This window comes from Camellia sinensis, chromosome 1, assembly GCF_055761805.1.
Source record: "Camellia sinensis isolate YWXY chromosome 1, ASM5576180v1, whole genome shotgun sequence".
Taxonomy (NCBI): domain Eukaryota; kingdom Viridiplantae; phylum Streptophyta; class Magnoliopsida; order Ericales; family Theaceae; genus Camellia; species Camellia sinensis.
Window position 1 is genome coordinate 58,160,548 of NC_138961.1, and position 17,039 is coordinate 58,177,586.

At 32.6% G+C, this 17,039-nt stretch overlaps 1 protein-coding gene and 1 long non-coding RNA gene across 2 annotated transcripts; one reads left to right on the forward strand and one right to left on the reverse strand.

Annotated features, from left to right (window-relative positions):
* The first annotated feature begins 2,480 nt into the window (after positions 1-2,480).
* On the forward strand, positions 2,481-3,318 carry LOC145795134 (uncharacterized). Its single transcript, XR_014335424.1, has 2 exons — positions 2,481-2,620; positions 2,835-3,318. It is a non-coding gene; the product is annotated as an uncharacterized LOC145795134 (long non-coding RNA).
* Positions 3,319-3,455: 137 nt separating this feature from the next.
* Positions 3,456-16,584, reverse strand: LOC114319916 (polyadenylate-binding protein 2). Its single transcript, XM_028266988.2, has 6 exons — positions 16,267-16,584; positions 16,105-16,207; positions 11,939-12,006; positions 8,755-8,946; positions 8,540-8,670; positions 3,456-3,778 (listed from the first exon to the last, which is right to left on the reverse strand). The coding sequence occupies exons 1-6, from the start codon at positions 16,372-16,374 to the stop codon at positions 3,733-3,735; spliced, it is 648 nt and encodes a 215-aa protein (XP_028122789.2). The 5' UTR covers positions 16,375-16,584; the 3' UTR covers positions 3,456-3,732.
* Positions 16,585-17,039: the final 455 nt, after the last annotated feature.

Genomic DNA, 17,039 nt, shown 5'->3' on the forward strand with positions numbered 1-17,039 from the left:
CACGCGATCTTTGAACATACAACAACTCTTACGCGTTTCGCCGCATCTACCAAGATGCCGTGAACAATTTGATGGACAACTCTCACAAGATGTTTCTTCTTTTCTTTCTTTTTTTTCTTCTCTCACACATGTGATGTTAATGTTGAAAAATAAGTAAATTATACTTATTTTTTATTTAAGAACAGTCAATTCTAGTCAATTTTTTTTTTTTTTTTTTTTTTTATAAAAATATATGTCAAAGGTTAAAAAAAAATAATGTGATAATTTTATACGTCAGGTTTGATTGGGGGTTTGAGACGGAAAATTACATTAATATGTGGGAGTGGGATCTATCAAAACCATGTTTGTGCCACTAAAATATCATAGGAATAACAACTTCATGGGAGTGTGAATTCCCTCTCATGGTGAGATTAGCATTGTTATGGGAGGGTTGGAATAACTAATCTCCTCACACAAATTGATGATTAAATTATCATTTTGCCCTCCACTTTATGAAACTAACAAAATTATATTATATGTGAGAAAGGTTTTTAAGTAATTTTATAGATTTAGTCATAACTAACTAATATCACCACACTAATATACAAATAAGCACACTTTGGCCATGTTTGTTTAGCGGGGTAGGGGCCACATTAGATTAGTATGGGTGTAGGTCCCATCTACACCTTGTTTGGTGATGATTTGGGAGGGGAATTAACAGTGTGAGAGGGGTTTAGTAATCCTCCTCAAGAAAAGGATTAGCTTAGCTAGATTTTTGGTAAAATTAAAAAAATAGTGAGTAGATTGAATCTATTTTATATATAAAAAAAATATATATTTTTTAATTTATTTTTTATCATGTGCACCTGTTTATTTTAATATTTGTTTCAATTTTTTTTTAATATAGAAATACTTTTTTTACTTATTTTATATACAGATAATTTAACAATCTCATCACTAACCATCTCCCACAAAAAACAAAAAATAAAAAAAATAAAAAAAATACACTTTTACTAACAATCCCCATATTAACAAACTCTTCACTAACCATCTTCTTACTAACAATTTCATCCAACTTAATTCACCAAACAAACGTGGCCTTTATCTTGTATCTCTAACCTAATATCACAACACTAATAATCATTTCACTCAATCCTACTATTCTCATAATCTCATCCAATCTAATCCGCCAAACAAATGAAGCCATAGTGGCTTTTTCACTTTTTGCCATAAACATCACTCCAGCAAGGCCTTACCTACAATTTTATTAACATATCACATTGATCTCTCCATTTTCAATTTGAACAATTAATTCTTACATTTTAAATTAAGTTTCAATCTTATCTATTTGTTCATCAACCGTCGATAAATTTAACGAAAATTGAAAGTTAAATAATTAAAAATGAGATTTTAATAAAAGTATAGGAGTGTTAATAAGACAATAAAAATGTCATGTATAGTTTACATGACAAGTTCCGTCAACTTTATTAATGATAGACGTATAGAAAGATGAAATTACAAGTTAATTTAAAATGTAAAGGGTTGATTGTTAGAATTGAAAGTAAAAGGATTAAAGTGAAATTTTAATAAAATGTCAGGATGCTAAGTGTAATTAGCCCGTTAAAAACATATTAAAAAAGCATTTCTTCAGTATTCTTTTGGTTCAGCCATCATTCAATAGTTAATCCAAAGGCGGCTGCTGGAGATGAAGAAAGCAATGGAGATGATTCTCTTTCAAAAGGTGTATTGATATGTATAAAAACATATAAAAATATGTTAAAATATGTGAACTATACATTAAAATTATAAATATTTTAATTTTATATGATAATAATTTATCATAACTTTTTTTTTTTTATTTAAAAAAATTCATTTTAAAAAGCAATTCTAGGATGGACATGTCGTTCATAATCATGGACCAACTCCAAAACTATGCTTGAAGTGGGGCTTGACCCAAACAACAAATTATATATAATATATAATTTTATATATAATATCATTTAACTTTGTTATATATAAAGATAAAATTCAAAAATGAATTCAATAGAAAATTTAAGCTCCTAACTTGAGCCAATAAGAAAACAAAATAAGCATATTTAAATTTATTTATGAATGGGCCATATAGATTGACTCGAGATTACGTGATTTATTCTCTAAGTAACTCAAGAGGTTAATTTAAAGATAATGATTAGCTCAAGTTGAGCCGTAACTCAGGATAGCACAACTTGTGTAATTATATAGAGCAAATTCAACCTAGGCTTATTGACATATGCCACCACTTATAAAAATTACTCATAAAGACACTTTAACAACGCGAGTTCTACTCTCATCCATGCACTCTCTCCCCTTTTCCCCATATACGTATGTTCTTCCATGGCTAAAAAATATACTCTCCCAATGTACTGAAGTTATTCCATGGCTAAAAAAATTACTACCCTTTATGCATTGGTTAAGAAATAAATAAATAAATAAAATTTAAAACTCTAATACACATTTTACGTATTCTTATATTTTTATATATTTCTAAACAATTTTGGTATAATTTACTATATTTTTAACACATACTAACCTTAATCAAGACTAAAAGTGTGTCAACCTTAATCAAGACTAGAAGTTCAGTGTCACAATCATAGACGCATAGGTCATGTTTGTTTGGATGGACATGAGCTTGGGATTGGACTAGTAGTCCAATAAAATTATTAATCCGATGTTTGGTTAAACAATTGAAGTACGGATTAATTATTTTAAACTTGACTATTAGTTAAGATAGGATACATAATCCAATGAATTGGTAGTCCTAGGACTATTAGTCATGGGAATGCTAATCCAATCCGCCCAAACAAACATGACCATAGTGTAATATCACCAACCAATAATAAACATACATATGAAGGATAAACTCCAATGCCCTTTAGGTGGTAGTTAACAACATCCCCCAAAGAAAAATTTCATATCATAATTATCTAGAATATCAATGTGCAACCTAAAATTGAGAATTACCTTCCTCATCAAGATATGGATATCACCTTCTCAAATTTTGAAAACAGCAGCAAAGCAATTATTCACTACTTCCAACACTAAACAGAGATTCCTTTAATTCCAGCTTCTGGATAAAAAGCATTTCTTGCATGATATTCACTGCTTTTCAACATGAAATTGAGATTGCTTTAAATTCCACACATGGCACACACCACCATCACAGTTCTTCATGTACATATATAACTATGACGTGCATTTCATGAAACATGCAACTTCCCACTGCTGAAGATTGCAATGTGAACTGAAACTATGACGTGTCCCACATTCAAATTGCCGACTGATTCTCTTCATCTGCACTACAGCAGCAAAGCTTCATGAATTAACTGCAATGATCCATCCATGCATACTGCTATAAAAACATCCGGTCATTAACCCTGTATCGACAACATTTGAACTCTATCAGACTTCAAATTCATAGAAGACATCATTGAGAACCATTTTCACAACAAACGATTTGTTTGACTGATTCTTCCATCCATAGAACTTAAATCCATTATTCCTACAATTAGGAAAAAAAAAAAAGAAGAAAAAAGTCTGATTTTTGGTATGCAACTGATGGTACAAGTTCTTATGAGATCACCCTTCATCCATATTGCAGAAATATTGATACGAAAATAATAAGCTAACTTCGCAATTGATGCTTCATAAATGAGGCAGTTGCTATAACAAGACAGTGAATCTTCAGTAGGGCCACAAGTCGACCAAGATCCAAAATCAGTATGGCCTGTACCGCATGGGGCGTCTGAACCTTGGAACCCTTCTGCACAGTAGGGGGAAAAAAAAAAAAACCACATCAATCCTAATTTACAACTTGAACTCTAGGTCTGTGTTTGGACCTTAGATTTGGGGAGGGATTTGTGGGAACAGAAAAGAGAAGAAAAATGTGAAAAAATTTAGCATTATATTTCATTCATATTTGCCTTCCTTCCCTTTTTTTGTTTTTTGTTTTTTCCACAAATCCCTTCCCAAATCCAAGATCAAAAAACAAGCTAAAAATGCAAAATAGTTATCCAAGGCAGAAACAATCTTTCCCATCATAGGAGGGAACAACAAAAGCCATATATTCAAATTAATTGTAAGTAAAAACTCTGAAGAAGAGATACATTTTTCTTTCTATCTATGTTTCCCTGCTAAGGAACTTGTAATAGAAGGATAACAACAAAAGAACCTTGGTTCTGCTATTATTATTATTAATTTTTTTTTTTTCATTTTTCAAATTTCTGTGGCTCCAGAACTACATATGGGGTAGACGATGGTTATTTTTATTTCCTAATTCCATGATTGTTAAAAGTTCTAAAAACATACATGAAAGGTTTGAGATTTCCCAATGGATCTAAATTACAGATAAAATCTTAGGTTCTTTTCCCCTCAAACTACTAGCCAATTAGAAGGCCTCTAAACTCCCTCTTTCATTTTAGTACCTTCTCATTACTCTCTAGTCATTAGCTTATACAAAACGTCTTTTACGCATTGTCACAGATTGAGAACTTTTCCATTTGGACACTCAAAGATCTGTATAAATGACCTAACTGAACATGAGCCATGTTTTTTTATCTAACTGGCAGGGACAAAAGAGGAAAAAAATCCAAAGCAGGCCCAAAGAGTGACACATAAATTTATATCAAAATTCTATTTACATTAAGGACAAATGAGGAACCTATCTACCATAAAAGAAAGAATACCCTAAAGGATTTATAAAAAAAATAATTTAAGGATTATACAAGGAGAGGCCTTAAAGATATATTACTTTGTACAAAGCTTACCAATAAAGAAAAACGTTGCACAAAACTGTGAAATCACTGGTGCTTTGATCTTCCAGCTGCAGTGGTGGGGCTTCAGGGAGAAAAATATGGGGGAGGGGGAGGGGTGGAGGCGGCAGTGGTTTTGGAGGTGATGGTGGGAGGAAGGTCCACTGCTGCAGTTTTAAAGGTAGAGTTGCAGGCAGTGGTGGGAAGAGGTTGTGCAAGACGAGGGGAAGGGGGCTGCTGTTGTGGTGCCGTGGGAGGATGGGTTGATGCCACAGTGAGAGAGTGCAAGACAGAAAAAACTTATGAGCAAATTTCATTTTACCCCCTTGTGGGGTTTGGCCCATGTGCAGATAAACCCCTTATCATTTGAAAATAACAACATAATCCCCTCGTGGTTTGTGGACCAAAGTGCACTACTGCACCACTAACTTTTGTCAACAGAAGTGTAAATTTACTCAAATGCCCCCGTCATCATCTTCTAAACCAATATTATATATATATATATATATTTATAATCTACAATATATATTACAAATTGCAAACAATGACTGGAGTTCAGTCCAGTTTCTGTTTGCAGTAATGGTCCAGGATAAAAAATGTATGAACCTCCATTGATAGAAACATCTGCATTGGCAGCTAACTCCCTTCCATTGCCTCACTCACTCCCACTTCTCCAACCCCAACCCAACAAACCTCACTTATCCACTTTCATTACAGAGCTCATTAATTTCAATTACCACTTTCATTACAGAGCTCATTAATTTCAATAAATTTAAGAGGCACTTACGTGTAGGTTTTAATAAGTGGACTTATTGTCTAATAGGTCCTATGAGAAAAATTTGTAATAAAAAATTGTCACTAATTGTAAGTTTTAGCGACAATTTATAAAAATCATGACAAAAAAAAGTCATTAATTGTCAATTTTTAGCGACATATAAAAAATTGTCACAAAAATTATTTTTATCTATAATTTTACCAAGACTTATTTTCAATAAGACTTGATGGGAATTAAGTCCAACTATTAGGACCTATTGGTAGTTTATCCTAAATTTATTTAATTTTTAAAGTAAAATCAAGCTTAAAATCATAATTTAAATTAAAAACTTTATTGATTTCCTAGTTGTGGAGAGAAGGCATATCAATATCCATCCGTATCACCTCTAATTTTTCTAAAAATGAATGCCAAGCAACAATTGGATTCAGTACCACAATCTCATCATCTTCTAAGTCCTTGTTCGAAAGGGCTCATCTCTCCAACTGGTGGATACTTGTGAAGAAGCATCCATTGATGATGAACTCTCAGTCCATTGTTGTTGAAAGAACTGTTTGACGCCTTTGATAGGAGAAGCCAAGCCTCGCGATCTGTTCGCTTCTCTATTTGCATGGAAACTTTTTAAACCTTTTGCCTTGACATTTGGGTAAGAAAAAATGACATATTTTGTAAATTTGAAAGGGTGCAAGGGTTATTTTAACTTAAAAAATGGTATACTTTCTGTACAGGAATGTGGCTGTCAAAACATGTTGGGTATGTTTGGTTTGGATTTGTAGAGTGATTTTGGGAATTTTTTTCTAAAAAACTTGTTTGGTTTGTAATTTTTCCAAAACAATTTTCAAAATCACTCTCTTTCTCTTACACATCAATCAATCACTTTTTCTCTCTCCTCTCTCTTTCTCAATCACTTTTTTTCTCACACACATCTATTTAATTACAACAAATGATCAAATCATTCCAAACTCCAAAACTACTTTCAAAATACACAACCAAACAAACCAAAAAAATTTCTAAACTCTCTCTCCAAAACAATTTTTAAAAACTACTCTCTCAAAACCAAACCAAACATACCTGTTAACTTGATGGAAAAGTTAACAGTGCATTTCGGTCCACAAACTACAAGGGTTATGTGGTTATTATTAAATGATAAGTGGATTATCCGTACATGGGCCAAACCACAATGGGATGAAGTGAAATTTGCCCAAAACTTATTTATGCTTGGCTAGTGAACAGCCACTTGAAATAAGGCGTGCTGGAATGGCTAGCATGTTTGAGAGCTGAAATAAGGAGTTTGGCTAAAATGGCTAAAAGAGCTTCCAAGCCTGTTGGAGATGCTCTAACATATCATTTTTCCCCAAAACTCAAAACAATTTCTTTCCTTCCATTGCATCAGGGACTATCACAAAGTTCAATTTTAAAGTTGATCTTAAAACAATTCTCATATGCCAAGCCTAAGGGAAAATGGACTAGCTAAGAATTACTGACACTTCAAAGAAATTACTGTGTCTATGTCAAATACTCGTCGGATACTTTTTGACATGTGTCCGGCATATGTCCAAATGTGTTCTATTAGTTTTTTAGACTTACGCTTTAGACATTTGAGGAACACATATGTTTATCGCTTAGACACATGAAATGCATAAAATAGCTTGGGATCTAATAATGATAAAAGAAAGATGATATAAACCTTAGGCACATTAATACTTGTAAATCCCTCGTTTAGACTCTAAGAATTACTGTTGTATTGTATTATTTGTTATCTTTTAATAACAAGTATATATGACATTGACATATAATAAATATATGAGACTATATTTTGTGTGTCCCTTAAAGTATCATGTCCTGCATTTTTTTTTTTTAAATTGTCATATCAATGTGTTCATGTCATGTTGCATGTCTGTCTTTTTGTGTACAAAATGCATACTGCATAGTGCTAACCTTAGTAGCAAGAAATTTCTATTTGGATGGCATATCTTACTTAGAAATTTGATTGTGCACTCCTAAGTAACAAACTCACTCCTATATTGGAAAAAACTCTCCCATAGAGGAAAAAAACTTGTTCCCAACTGGGATAGAACCTCAACATAAAAATCTCAAAGAAACAAAAGAAAAACAACTTAAACTTATCCTAATACTTTCTACTTACATAATATTTTGCTTAAACTTAACAAAGATAATTTGTAGTTGACATCAATATTTAATATTTATTCATATTTTAACACATATATATAACTAAGCAGGAAAAAATAATTGGATATATAAAATATATACACTCTCCCATAAGCACTTCTATCCTAAAAAACTTCTATATACCGTCACTCCTTGCTTCATGCAAATAAAGGGCTATCTTTAGTACCTAATATGACGGAATCCTTCATATGTTATTGAGGCAAGTGAATGAAAGTTTGTCCTCCATGAAAACACTATATTGGATCAATCTGCCCGAATTCCTCACCTAAACAATTCATACCTTGTAAACCATTGCAGCATTGTAATTTTTTTCTAATATGTATTTGATAGGCATAACTTTCTCTAGTTCTCTTAGCACTAAGTGATAGCAAAACCAGTATAATAATGCACTATTGTGGTGCTTGAGTTGGCGGATGAAAGAAAAGAAAATTGAAGTTGCAATTGGCATCATAAGGCCCATTAGTTTAGCAAGCAACCAAAACAGCACCTAGATAGGGGGTGTTTGGCAATAGGCTTTTATGGCCTTTTGGGCTAAAATAGCACTAAAAGACAAAATAGGCTAAAATAGCCAATAAGACAAAATGTCACATCAAACCCATAATCATTTCACTTTTTCTCTCACAAACATCACATCCAACTACAAAAAAATTCAACCCTCTTCCCAAACATAACTATTTTAGCCTACTAAAATAGCCAAAAACTAAAATAGTCTACTAAAATAGCCAACTTCCCAAACACCCCCATATCTTAATGGCCAACTTTCCATTTGTCTAACAAGCAACCGAAGGCACATAGATAATTCTATGCTTACCCATATCCAAATGAAGGATAGAAAGGTGGAACAGGCATGAAGGGTCTTCGTGTTCGAAAACCAATATATGGGTTCGGACGCCTTCCTCGATACTGTTTCATCCCTGGAATATTAGTTCGTTTTGAAGAAACCTGCAGAACAGAATCCAATGCATATGAAATAATCATCTCTCTCTGCGGCAAAGTAATTAATTGGATCAATGTAAGTTCAAGGACCTTCAACTGGCGGCCATGCAACTCTGATTCATTCAACAGAAGAGCATTCTGAACAGCTTCAATTTCCACAAACTCCACATAAGCAAATCCTTTAGGTTGACCAAACTTGTCTGTCAAAATTGTGACCCTGTTAACTGTCCCACAGGATTGGAAGTGTTGCTGGACCTCCTCAGGTGTACACACATAATCTACCTGAAGTTTAATCATAGTAAAGAGAAAAATGATTATTCACTCCTTAACAATGTTTAGTGTTTACTCACAGAGAGATGACATGCTTCAGGAAACAGGAATAGATACCATTAAAGCAAATTACAAAGAGATTACTAACAATGGAGTAAATCCAAGAGAACTAAAATGGATTAAAGACACTGGAACAAAATTTACTTTAGTTGACAAACTACACCAGTTTTGTCCAACTAGATTCCTCATATATAAGTTCTTCAAATTACATTTAAAGCATAAAAAATTTACAAAAGAATCTATGACTGACTTAATAGGTCCAACAAATTCATAGGAAGAAGTAGCGTTTCATTTCCCAAATCAGAAACGCACCCCAAGATGAATGTCAAGTACACAAAACACAGCAACAATTCCAAATCATGAAGATTAAACCTTTATTTTGCCAAGAGAACACTTTCTTTTAGTTTAAAACAAATATTTATGATATTAATACATTACTCATCACACAGACAGATAGGGAGAAATTTGTGCATATTATTTATTTATTTTTGGGTACAACGGAAAGTAACAAAACATCAAACGGGATTACGACCCATCACCCCCGGCCAGGTACACAATATCCGCAACTAAAGTGCTACGGATTTCCGCTGGCGGGTCATTAACAATAAGCAATTCAGCAGGTTGATTAGCTCCTAATTTTGCTAAAGCATCCACACAGATGTTTCCTCCCCTTCAATAAGCCATTGATGGACTTCTATAAGCCATTATCTGGATTCGACAGTGACTATTTGAAACCCTTTCTATTTTACTCTAATTCCACACTAGATGGGTTGCATAAAAGTCTCTGATGCACCAGACACATTTCCAGGTATTCTAGATGGAAGTATTCAGCATCAAAACACGTATAATGAAGTTGAAACAAACCTAAATGCAATTCTTGACAAATGACAAAATTTCTGACTGATAAGCTTGCACAAGATTTAAATGAGCTACATTTCTTTTTAAACCCATCGAGTATAATGATATTGATAGGCATGTAGAAGATAATCTATCACATGCGATTATTCACTTATGCAACAAGCTACCATGGCAATCACATGGTCAAACAGCCCCATTACATCAATGGACACATACATGCTCTAAAATTAAAAGGTTTATAACAAAGGAGCCGCTATTCCCACCCCACTTTGCTCCAAATAGACTCCCTTCTTTGTCTTTATTATACATAGTTACATTAATACCCTTGAAATTTTGGTTTTTTCAAGGAGAGTATATTGTGTGAAAGGGTATTAATGTAACTATGTATAATAAAGGACAAAGAAGGTAATGTATATGGAGCAAAGTGGAGTGGGAATAATGGCTCCCTTATAACAAATACGAATATTTATGGTCAAGATATACCAAGAAGATCAGAGATCCTCGACACTTGCCAGATTGTCTTGAAGGTGAAACTGAAGGAAAATTGTCCTTGGCATAAAGCTAACAGGAAGACTTCGAATGTTTTTGCAATGTGGTCAGTGAGTGCAACATTGTTAAATAAAAGGTACCACTCCATTACATTTTTCATGCACTTGTAAACTGAGCTTAAGCAATGACAAGAAATGTTTAGAAAAGGGAGTAATAAAATTAACAAATGGATTTCCAAATCTATACAGTTTGATGTTTAACAAAAATCATTTATAATTAGAACACAAACTTTTTTACTCTTGTTCAGGATGCATATGAAAAGTTCCTAATGCATATGGAAGGGCTTGAACCTCTTAAGAAAACAAAAGAAAGTAACTTCCTTAAGTCCTCATTGCTTGTATATTTAAAAAATGTTTAGAAAAGGAACTAAAAAAAATGTTTAGAAAAGGAATCCCACGACAAAACTAGGCACGGATCCTGAACTCAAACACTTCATGCTTGTTTGGTGTAGTTTTCAAATCAATTTTTGAGAGCTCAAAACCCAAAATTTGTTTGGTTTACAATTTGCTCAAATCTGTTTTCAATCACTTTTTCTATCTCCTCTCTCCTCTCACATCCTATACATCAAGCAATCACTTTTTCTCTCACATCCATCTATTTAACTACAAACCATCTCAAACTACAAAACTATTTTCAAAATTTAGAACCAAACAAATTTTCAAAATTTGAAAACTCTTTTCAAAAACTTATCTTTCAAAATTGATTTCAAAACCAAACCAAATGGGCCCTTCATTTTCCTATGAGAGGGGAGGATGATGGTTATCAATTTGTAAATTTTGATAAGAAATTGAGAAAGTAAGAATAGAAGTACAAAGACAATACTCAAAAGGGGTGAAGACTATCATATAGAACACTTTGAACTGAATGCAAACGGATTTGATAGCATAAAATTACTAAATTTAACCACTTAATTCTTTTTACATAGATCGTCATTTCTTTGAAATAAAGAGATATAAAAATTACTAAATTATTTACTTTGTTTTTGGTGGGAAGAATCATTTTTTGGGGAAAGAAGCAAACAAACAATATATATTCCTCCATGTCAACTATATTTGCTTCTTGCTACTAATTACATAGCAATTATATGATGAGAAACATTTTTCTTATAGCACCACCTCCATGTCAACTATATTCGCTTATTGCCACTAATTACACCACCATCACAGCCACCACCATCATCATTATTGCTATTTTGCTATATTATTAATTCTAAGCTCTCTAACAACATCAAAAAGAAAGAACAGAGTGTTCTACTGAAAATAATAGGAGGATGGTAAGATGCATTTCAATATAGGCATTAAACGGATTCAAACAAAAACATGCGATCCATTTGTATACACAAATCCCACTTCTAATCAATAACCAATCGTATCTATCCTTCCAAACAGTTATGTACAGATATAGATATATACACATTGAATAGAGGTAGACCAAAAGCATGCAATAACAAGGACAACTCAAACTGTCGACTATATTAAAAGACATAAAAAGAAAATAAAAATGATCTGAAACAAGAAAAAGGATTGTAAAACCTCACATTCCCAACATATATGGAGCGTGAATCCACCTCCTCCTTTTCAGCCTGAGCAGCAGGACTAGAAGAGTCTTCAGACATGCCCATAATAAAAGTAAAGATTAATGAATTAAGATAGAAATGCTGACATCAAAAGCATACCTTGAAAAATCTAGATACGAAGGTATTAGGACGAAATGGATAAATTCCTTTTGACATGATAATAAATGGGCAGTCCAAACATCAAACAACTTTATCCCCAAATTCAAGAATATAAAGTGGCAAGGATCATATGGATAAATTTCTTTTGACATAATAATAAATGGGCTCCCCAAACATTTCAAACAACTTTATCCTCAAATTCAAGAATATAGAAAATCAAAGTGGTAAGGATCATATCAAGCCCTCTACAATAGTCTACAAGAATGTACACTTCCAAATGAGTGACATACTTAAATCAAACAGTCGAAAACACTATACTCGTGGGAAACTAATGATCTATCATTAAGTTTCTCCATGACTATTGATGAAAAAGCAATATCACAAGCATTATATGAAATGCATTAATGCATGTAATTATGAGGGCAATCAATTTTTTTTCAATGTTAGAAGAAACCCTCCTAAGAATGTACAATTCCAAATGAGTGACATACTTAAATTAAACAGTTGAAAACACTGGTATGAGTATTGATACTCGTGGGAAACTAATGATCTATCATTAAGTTTCTCCATGACTATTGATGAAAAAGCAAGATCACAAGCATAATATGAAATGCATTAATGCATGTATTTATGATGGCAGTCAATTTTTTTCCAATGTTAGAAGAAACCTCCTAAGCTCTCTCTTTGATACAAATGAAGGTTCTTACCACTAATTTGTGTATTACATATTTAAACACAAATATATAGTTCCCTCATCTAATGATTAGCACTATAAAAGTCTTTAAACTTCATTAATTAAAAGTGATATTGTCCATAGTGGAACAAAGTTAGTCCTTTGAGAAATCACTGATTATCAGCTACAGTTTCAGTAGAAAATATTAAATACTAGGGGATTAAAAATGGCAATGCAGCCAACATGCCTCGTAGTATAAACAGGAAAAAAAAAAATCCCAATTTAATAAAGTTATTGTATAATACTCTCCAGTATGTTCCTCCGTTGAAACATATTCACAAATGACTTAATCACTCATTTTATAGAACACTAAGAAGCACGGACACGGACACGGACACGGACACGACACGAATACGACACAAACACGCCACTATGTCAATTTTCAAAAAATGCAAGACACGTCACGTGGAAGATATGCACGAAATATATAATTTTATATATTTATTATATGTTATATATAAGAATATATCATTCAAAGATAATAAAAAAATACAATATAACACTTAGTTTTTTAAATTTACATTATTTTGTCTTACTATTGTATCTTAAGTTATTTAGTTCAAACTTGTTCATGTGTATCCAATTGATGGACATGTATGTCCTCTAAGTGTCCGAAGAGTGCCCGGATTTTTTTAAAAAATAAAAAATAAAAAAGATAAGACACTTTTTGACGAGTGTCAAACACGTGTCGGGAACGTGCTTCTTAGGAAGAACATATCAAGTCAAGTGTGGAGATGTCCAATATTTGCTTTGTCAAACTAATAAAATATTCAAACTTGGGTTTAGGAGATCATATTCGACCTAGCTCAAACTTGATAGTTCGAAGTCCACCAAAACTCAAGCTTACCTTTAGCTATGCCCAAATGATTAAATGAGCAACAAATATTTTTCTTCCTTTATCTTAATTTAAGATTTAAAATTTTTAAAAAAAAAATACATGGAAGTTGATCTAAAGAATAGAGCGAGAGCGAGAGAGAGAGAGAGAGAGAGAGAGCATACTCTTAAAGGTTCGGTTGAACCATGAAAATAAAGAGCGGTGTGTCTTCAAAACCGATTGCCCTCTTTGACTCATCCTTTAGGGTTTCTATTTGTCTAGTCGATCTACGGAAGTTTATATAAAGAAGCCAAAGGAAGAAATAGAAGGTTTTGTTGTCAACACAGATTTAGTTTTGGAGTTAAAAGGTGTATTGCGCAAATTAATTTGATTTTGGAGTTGATAGGTGTGTTGTGGAAATTAATTTGATTTTGGAGTTGACAGGTGTGTTGGTCAAATTAACCCTATTTTGTCTAGGTTAGCCTCTTAAAATAGTTCAGCCAATGCATCTAGGACGTGATTGTAAAGTTTATAGTCTACAACTACATGTACATTGGGGATTGGATCAAAGAAGAAAATAGATGGGAGGAAAATAAATTGTAAGCCAATCAAATGCTAGTATGATTCCATTTCACTTGAGATAAATAACTCATTTTCATATATGCAAAGAGTGTTTCCTGGTTTTTCTCGGTTCCATTTTGTATTGTTCGATCTTGTACCTAAGTTTCTCATTTAAGATCTTTAACTCTATTCTAATTTATAGTCAATCTCATAAATCTATCAACCTCGATGTATTCTTGCATTTCCATCTTTTCTTCTTTGATCAAATCCCCAATGTACACATAGTAGAAGTCTAGAACCATTACAATCACATCTGAAAAACATGGTCCCACCTAAAGTTGGCCCCCATCTATCTTGAGAGCCTAACATAGACAAACTAGGGTTAACTTATGAACAACTCATTAAGAAGTGGGTCCAGCCCAAAGATAATAAGGTGAAGCTCATTTCTTTAACTATTAAACAAGTATAAACAAACTCGTAGTCTAATAAAGCCCAAGCTACTCATGGATAGCTTGATTCTTGGAAGCCTACTCATATAAGGAATGAAACGTCACATAGTTTGCTTCATCTTCGAGCATTGATGAAGAAAATTTGGAAAGTTTAAAATGAAATTAACACCCATAGATATAGCCACAATTGGTAAATGTAGCCAAATGTGAAACATATATTATAAGATACCTTTCATCCCTTGAGATTTTTTTTGTAGCTATGAATTTTGAACATTCGAAGGCTTATATGACAAAATTTCAAGATTTCAAGAACATAGCTTAGATGCTGAAACAATTTTCAACAAATGAAAATATTTTATAGTGTGCCTTAATAGGATGATGACCATTCTGTTTGGCAATATTGTGATTCACACAGAATGCACCTGATTGTCACTTTAATACCTCTGAGTATTTACATATATGAGTGGGGAGTTGTGGCATTTGTAATAAATTTGTCAAAATTAGGGGGGAGGGGACAGAGTTATATTGTTTACCTTCAAACTTGGAAATAATGAAATAATACAAATGGTGAAATCAATACTTTAAAAGGACGGTGACACCAAATGGGTGTTCCCTTTATAGTACACTATAAATATTGTTTGCCACACCGGATGCAAAGAGATAAATGATATACATAAGATTCTCTAGCAAGGTATAAAATCCTGACAGAATCAAAAGGCCTATTGATTGTAAACCTCTTCTTGACTTCTCACATTTCAATATCATGTTTTTGTTCAAATAATTTATTCATGCTTTTAGCATAGATTTGGTGACGAAACATACTTTTTTAGGTTTTCATATATCATTATTCACTTCATTTTTTATATAGATTTTTGTAGCATAACAAGACCCTTTTATTTTTAGCTCAATTCTTGATTTCATATAAAATTTATATACTATACGATCTACGCTATTGAGGGAATTAAAATTTTCTTTAGTGTAATCTTAACGTACTCATAGTTGTCAAATTGCGAGTGTCATAAAAGGTGTAAATTCTAATTTTGAGAATCGTGAATTAAATTGAATCAAGAATTGTAAGATTCAACATTTTAAACTATAAAATAAATTATGTTGAACAAATATGGCAAAAAAAATTTTAAAAATTGATTTTAGCACATGTTATACAATAGTTGTTATATAGGCATAGTTACACTGTCTAAGAATCTTATAACATTGAGCATACCTCCAAAACCCAATAAATGTGTGGTAGCAACATTAATGGTAAGTTAACAACACTTTGCATATTTGAACAATTCATCATCAATTTCAATTTCCTCAACATCATTAATGCTAATTCATATTAATCACTGACCAAGTACAACGAGGAGAACCAAAAAAAATCTATAATTGAACAATTCATCTAACTCTGTTGTTGATACAAACGTAGCATAACCAAAGATCGATCAGGAACACAGAGAGAGAGAGAGAGGACCTTGAACGGCGCCCATTTCCTTTTCAACTTTGGATTGCATTTCGCGAAGGGCGCCTGCTTCTTCTTCAATCTCCTTGAGTCTCTTCTTCATGTCCCCCAAGTCCTATTCAACATCAAAATTAGGGCAAATTACATATGAGTAGAGAGAGAGAGAGAGAGGACCTTGGAGTTGAGATCGTCGTCTTCAGCCCTAGACATATCGACATCGGCATCCATCTCTCCTTCATCTGGTATATCTCCTCCGTACACTTCATGCTCCTGATGCTCCATCTCTCTCTCTCTCTACGCACTCTCTCCTCTCTCTACTGACTCACTCCCTCATATCTGTATCTGTATCGACCACTTGTGTCGTCGAACAAGGTGGATAGATTTCTGTGTCTACTTGTTTCAGGTTTCTCTCCTTAGACACGAAGGCCCCGTTTGTTCACGTAGAATCGAGGGTATTGATAGCGAGGGAATTAAGCGACAACATGATAAAAAAAGTTATGTTTTTAGATAAAATGTTTAAAAATGTAAGTGTTAAAAACGTTAGAAAATTAGTTTGACAAGTGTTATAAATGTAGGTGTAAAATTATAAATTAGGAACTATGAAAAAAAATAAAATAAATTTGTTAAGTTGGGTAAGGATATTTTGGTTATTTTAATTTGATTTTATATCATAAATAAATATTAAACTAAAAAGTAAAAAGTTAATTTTTTATTAACTTTTCAAATCACTTCTCAAAAAGCTAAAAAGATTGGTAAAAAGTCAAATGCCGGATTTTTACCATCTTTCCAAAATAGTAAAATTGTGATTATTTTGATAATAATTGTTGGTGTAGGGATTGTTAAATTATTTTTATATAAAATAAATATAAAATAATACAAAAAATACAAAAAACATTAAATATTAATGTTTTAAAAAAAAGGCCCAACATGTAAAAAAAAATTTAAAA